At 49.0% G+C, this 6,845-nt stretch overlaps 1 protein-coding gene across 1 annotated transcript; it reads right to left on the bottom strand.

The window, feature by feature from the left end:
• Positions 1-208: 208 nt before the first annotated feature.
• Positions 209-4,459, bottom strand: LOC136793480 (tektin-5-like; the record flags this gene model as incomplete). The annotated part of the gene is made up of 3 exons (XM_067024354.1): positions 3,884-4,459; positions 933-1,016; positions 209-279 (listed from the first exon to the last, which is right to left on the bottom strand). Coding segments are annotated over exons 1-3 (731 nt in total), but the record flags the coding sequence as incomplete, so codon positions are not given.
• Between the last annotated feature and the right edge of the window lie 2,386 nt (positions 4,460-6,845).

The raw sequence follows: 6,845 nt of genomic DNA on the forward strand, positions 1-6,845 counted from the left end.
AGACTGAGATCAGCCATGGTGGTAGCGCTTAACATCGCTGAAACTGACAAATGCGACAGATCAGGACTTTTTTATTTTCCTGGAGAGCTGGTTGTTAAAAGCTTACCAGTACACCACTGATCAAAAGAACCACCTGGAGAGGCGGGACCCCTGAAACCTGGGAGACCCAAAACAAACTCCAAGAAAAGGGAGAGAAAGCAGCTCTTACCGCATCTGGATGTCAATCCTTTGGGCTAGTTTTCTCATCCGTTCTTGGCAACATTTTAGCAAATCTACTTCCTGCAATGAAAGATGTCAGAAAGAGCACGGCCCCTTAGATACTCACAGTCTCCTGTCTCCCAGGCCAGTGCTGCACTCCTCACCTCTCGCTGCCCACCCTCCAGCCCACAGGGTGAAATGTCAGGGTGGGGTCCATTTCCTGCGCCGACCAGCATGATCCCCGGGGCCGGGCACCTGAGGGTCGACTGTGGAAGCTGCACATTCTTTGCCCTACTGTCCTTTCTTTTTATATACTTCCAGAGTAAAAGAAAATGCAGCACCTACTATGCACCAAGGGTTCATTCATAGACCCGTTATTTATCATAAAATATGATACATTCATATTTTATCATTGAATTAAATAATGTATATGAAGTAATACAGTGTGTGGCATATAACAGGTGCTCAATAAACACTGGCTGTTACTTTTGCTATTTTTTGGTATTACTATTATGATGCCCATTTTGGAGAGGAAAAGACTGAGGGTCAAATGACCTCCTTTCTCACTGTTTCTAAATTGCAACCTAGGTCCCCACCCATGCTTTCTGAGCCCTAATTTTGCATGGGGTGACGCGTGTGGCTTCTGCTCCTGACAGGCAGCTCAGAAACCTCTCTGACCAGCTGGCCTTTCCCTCCTCCCTCAGGGGGCTGGCCAGACCCAGGGGACATCTTACCCCGATAAGATTTTTCTCCACGTTGTCATGGACCAAGTCAATCCCGATCCTTTTCTCTCGCTGGTACAGACACTCCAGGGCCGCCTGTAGGGGGCAAGGGGAATCATGTATTCTCCCTGCAGCTGTATGTAGACCCTGAGCAGAATTGACTCACATCTACCCTTGCCGTGGTCTGTTTCATTCCTGGGAAACCTGGATGCTTCATGTGGCCCCATCACTGTGCGTCTGGGTGGGCTTCTGCCTCCCCTTCTCCATCAGTGAGGGCTGTGGGATGCTGAGATGGTAGATGGGTGCAAAATCGTGCACATCTCAAGCTGGCCATGCTGGTTAAGTCAGTTTGACAAATGTAAAGCACTTAGAATACTGTCAATAAGAATTACCTGTGAATATATATGAACACCGTTTTTTGGAGATCTCTAAATGGGGGAAGAGCTTTGGAAAGTGACATAGGCCAAGTGAGACCCAGGCAACCCTGCCACATGGACCTTACAACTGTCATGGGGACATGAACAGAGCAGAACAGAAGCCAGGGGAGTGGCTGCTCAGTGGAGCTCCTGCAGCAGCAGACTGTCAAAGAATTGTGATGGATCACTGGCCTGTGATGTCACAAAGAGCAGTGAGAAGGAGGCAGGGGAGCACGGCATCTGGTGTTGGGATGCAAATGTATCTGGGAACTCAGAAAGGAGGGGGGGCTCTTGATGCCACAAGAATTTACTGTTCCCTTCTCTGTGTCACACTCCATCAAAGTACTGGGGACGCTGCAGTGAACTAAACAGTCCCTGCTCTTATGGAGTTCTAACAGAAGAGAGAGAACACACACAAATGAACATAGAAAGAAACTCAATCGTTTCTGACTGTGATAAGGGCTGTGATGAAAATAGGGAGATGTGGGTGGGTGAGGAATAACCAGCAGGGTGGTCAGGGAGGACTTCTCTAAGGAGCTGGCAGATCGAGACCTGAATTATGAGAAGCAGCAGAAATGAATGGGAAAAATGCACCAGGAAGAGGGAACAGCCAGTGCAAAGGCCCTGGGGTAGGAGAAGCAGCAGACAGGAAGCCATTGGGCCTGTGACAAGGAACTCAGAGGTTAACTAGGATGCATTAGGAAGCCATTGAGGGGGTTTTAGTGGGAAGGTGCAGAGATCTAGTTTAATATTTAAAACCATCCCTCTGGCTGCTGTCTGGAAAATGCGTTGGAGGGGCCAGAGGTCAGGAGGCCAGGAAGGAGGCCGTCACCATTGTCCATTGAGAGGCACCTGGACTGAGGTGGTAACCTTGGAGTTGGAGACAAGTGGATGGAAGTGAGATGGCTCTAGTCCCTGTGCCCCCATGTGGCTGTCACAGGGGCCACGTGATGGGGCAGAGCTGGGCTTTCCAGACAGGCTGGGGGAGTGAGGAGAGAGTCGGGGAGAGGGGAGGAGCACTAGATTTCAGATTCTGCTTTGGATCTCTGAGCAGCAGCCCTGCCCACTGTCCTTCCGGGGGGGAACCTGAGGGCATAGGGAAACAGTAGGGACCCCCATCCCATAGTGGTCAGAACCTGTGCCTTGTCTCCAGGGGAAACATGGAGGCAGGGCCTCTCCTACAGAAGCCCCCACGCCTGACACAGAGCAGGCACAGCTGCAGGAGGTTTGCAGGCAGGGGTTCTGCATTTGCACACACTCCAGGGAGCAGCAGAACATCATCTTGTGTGGCCACAATGATCTCCCACAGCAAAGGCAGATAATGCCAGTTCCTCACCCAATGTCCACTCCAGGACCCAGTGAAAAATGCTCACTTACCCAGACTCCTTTGCACCCAGGGAGCCCACGTGAGTTCTGGCAAATGGGTTAAAAATGGACTCACATAACAGACCTTCTAGAAAAGTGTTATTCCCTGAGAAAAAGGGACAGACACAGTTGGCATTTTGCCCCTTCCCTACCCCATCCTCCTGCCTCGACTGAGAATATCCAAATGTTCCTGGCAAGAGGGAGTTTGCAATATGAGATCTGAAACATCCTTGAAAGTAGTAGGACAAAAGCCCCATGTTGAGGATGGCCAAGCAGACAGGAGGCTGGGTCCCTTCTGGTATCACGTGGAGGCTGCAGCATCCTCCTCTCTTTTCCTCTGGAATTCTTATAACAGAAAATGAAATTCCTATTTGCCTGAGCTGCTGTAGTCAGATAGCTGTTTACATGCAGCCTAAAGCTATCCTAACTGCTCCAGGATATGGCTGGAGACTGGGAAACCAAAGTGTGGAGGATGTCCACATTCAGATATTTATTCATTTATTCAGCAAATACTTCTTGAGTGCCTGCTGTGTGCCACACACTGTGCCAGGATGGGAAGACATTCAGAACATTGGTCTAGATGACAGGCAATGAGCACAGACACTGCTCACTGAGGACCAGCGTAGACATACTGGTCCTCCACAGCTGAATAGCAGTCCTTGGTGAAAAAGCAGACAGAAATCCCTGCCCTCATGGTGCCTATATTCTAGTGTGTGGAGCAAAACAATAAGTAAATTGTACATTATGTTAGCAGGTCTTAAGGGCTACAGAGAAAAATAGAGCAGTTATTTGAAGCACATCTTCTAAAGACCATCACATACACACACACACACACACACGCTTGTGATGTCTTTATGAAGTCCCTGAAGTGATTTTGATGTAACCCCAAGAGAAAAGGAAATTCCATTCAGTCTGAGGAATCCTGATTGGACTGGGATTATTGTCAATTGACTAAGTTTTATATATATATATATATATATATATATATATATATATATATATATATATATATATATAAATTTAGCTTAAAGCTGATTATAGATGATGATGATGATGCAGCTCAAATTGAGCTGCACGGCACCCGTCACCTTGATCTTCACTCAAGGGGAGTGGGGGGGGGCTGCATTGCAGGGGTGGTATCCCAGCGGCCATCAGGCCCCCCCCTTCACCCCCCACACTCACCTGCAGTGGACAGTTCAGTTCCTCGGCTGCACACTCCAGCTGCCTCTTGACTGCGTCCAGGCTGTGGTTCTCGTTCAGAAGCCTCTCCAGCTCGTAGCTCAGCTCCGACTTCCAGAAGCCGATGTCCGACAGCCTCTGGCCCAGGTTCCGGCAGGTCCCCTCCTGCATCTGGCGCGTCAGCTGGTCCTTGTCCTGCATGAGACGCATGGAGTCGCCCATCAGCCGGCTGGCCCACAGCCGCGAGGCCTCGGCCGCGCGTATCTGCAGCTGGTTGGACTGGTCCCAGTCATGGGGGCTGTAGCGACAGAAGAGCGCTGAGCGGTCGCCCGGCAGGATGCTGGGCGGCCGCAGGGCGCTGCGGCACGTGGCTTCCTTGTTCAGGCAGGTCTGGGTGTTGGAGACCTTGTAGGAGAGGCTGGGTCTCCATGAGTTCAGGTAGGGGTACCCAGGCGGGTAATAGGGCTGGTAACACTCCTGGGTCACCCGGGCCGGCACCACCGGGGGCAGCATGCCGATGCCACGGGCTTTCTTGGGGCCACAGTAACTGGCAGTCTGAGTGGTTCCAAGAAACTCCATCTTGTCTCATCAGCTCCACTAGGGCAAAACTGTGCCTAAGGGGGCCAAGGCACCACAGGAAAGGGAAGGGGCTTCTCTGAGGTAAGGGCAGGACCTCTATGACTCGGCACTGTTGTCATAAAGCCTGGGGGAGTGGGGCCTTACTGGGACCCCTGCTCACTTGCCCCAGCTGGGGCCATAGCATCACAATCAAAACACAGACCAGGGTTTCCCTGGTGGCACAGTGGTTGAGAGTCCGCCTGCCGATGCAGGGGACACGGGTTCGTGCCCCCGTCCGGGAAGATCCCACGTGCCGCGGAGCGGCTGGGCCCGTGAGCCGTGGCCGCTGAGCCTGCGTGTCCGGAGCCTGTGCTCTGCAGCGGGAGAGGCCGCAACAGTGACAGGCCCGCGTACCGCAAAAAAAAAAAAAAAAAAAAAAAAAAAAAAAAAAAAAAAAAAAAAAACCAGACCAAAAAAATCAACAGAATGAATGAGGTTTTCAATCTACTGAGTTGGAGGTGCAAGAAATGGCATTTATATATTTTTCATAATAATCGAGTCTGCCTTTCCAAACTTAACTCTGCCTGTGGGAGAAAATTTAATGCGGTCCACTGCAGTAAACCCAATCAGCTCAGGGCCAATTTGGTCAAGGTTAGTTGTTCTCCTTCTCTCTTTGTCCCCAGGATGGCACCCAAGTGGTCCACGCACAGCATGGGCTTCTACTCAGCAGTAAAGAAGAATGAGCTCTTGGCACGTGAAACAGCAGGAATGAATCTCAAATGCATTAAGCTAAATGGAAGCAGCTAGACTCATACATCCTGTATGAGTCCATCTAGATGACATTCTGGATGTCATCTGGATGACTTTCAGGCAGATCCATATGGCCAGAAGGCAGGTCAGTGGTCGCCAGGGCTGGGGGTAGGGGAAAGATTGACCACAAAGGAGCAGGAGAAAATTTGGGAATGGCGACAGCACTGCTCTGTGTCTTGATGGTTGCAGGGGTTACACAACTATCTGTATCTGTCAAAACCCATAGAACTATCCACTAAAAGGGGGACGTTTACTGTACATAAACCATACTTCAATGAAGCTGAACTTAATAAGGAAGCAGGGTGGGGGAATTGTGAGCTCCATGTGGGGCTCCACCATGTCCATTTGGCTTCACCGTTAAGTCCCAGCACCCGGCACAGTACTGAAGGGGTGAACAGGTGTCTAGACTGAGGGTTTCATTATTCCAGAAAAAGTGTTCAACCCTCTATTCTATACCAATATTTTTAACCCAACAAGAAACTTCCTCCCCTCCTTGGCTGGTGGGAATGGTAACAAAGTCTCAAGGTATTCAACAAGTGGGATGCTTGACTTGTGGGCTCCTTTCCCCCTTTTTGAAATGGCAAAGAAAATACTCTAACCCTCAAATGGTCCTTGTTAGTGGAGCGAGATGGCTAATGCGAATTTTCTCCCCAGTTGCCTAAAACCAGGGCTGCAAAATGGAGTGGGTATGAGGGGGATAAGGCAGAGAGAAATAACATGTATTAAGCACCTTCTGTATACCCGAGGCTTTACCTATACTCATTTATTTAATTTTCACAGCAAACCTATAAAGAAAACTTGACCTCCCCACATTATAGGGTGGGCTCTGGGCCCCTCTGTAGCTACAATGCTCACCTTGCTGGGTCATTGAAGATGGGACATCCTACACAGGAAGTGCTTGTATATTGGAGCATCCAAGAAATGGTCTGGAAAGACTCAGGGTATTTCTTAAGCACTAAATGTTCATAGTAAAAATATTAATGTGGTATCTAAGGGTATAAAGTAAAATTTACATTTTCTCATTACTCCTAGCTACTTCCAGTCTTCCCAGACAGAACTCTAATGATCAGGTTTTTGTATTTTTCTAGAGACATCCTATGCACATAAAAGCTTATATCAATCTATATCTTTTTTACATAAATGGTAAACACTATACCCACCATTTTGCACATAACTGTAACTCTTGGAGATCATCTCATTTCGGTCCATAAACACCTCTCTCTTCCATTTAGTAGCTGTGCAGTGCTGCATTATATGGAGGTGTATTATTTACTTGATCATTCTCTATGACTGGGCGATTAAGTTGTTTCCAGTCTTTTGTTAGTACAAACATCGCTGCAATAAATGTCTTGCCACTTGCATTTATTTAAGTCAGGTTCGCAGAGGTACAATTTTCACACAGTGGAATTAACCCTCTCGGTGCAGTTCTGTGTGTGCTGAAGAAGGCACACAGGCCCACCGCCACCACCAGGATGAGATCATTCCCATCACCCAGGAAGACCTTTGTGCTCTTCCCTCTGGCTGTAACCCGGCAATCACCAACGGGCCCTCTGTCCCCAAAGAATGCCATATAAACAAGGTCACATAGGACACAGTC

Source organism: Kogia breviceps, unplaced genomic scaffold (assembly GCF_026419965.1).
Source record: "Kogia breviceps isolate mKogBre1 unplaced genomic scaffold, mKogBre1 haplotype 1 scaffold_303, whole genome shotgun sequence".
In the NCBI taxonomy this organism is placed as follows: domain Eukaryota; kingdom Metazoa; phylum Chordata; class Mammalia; order Artiodactyla; family Physeteridae; genus Kogia; species Kogia breviceps.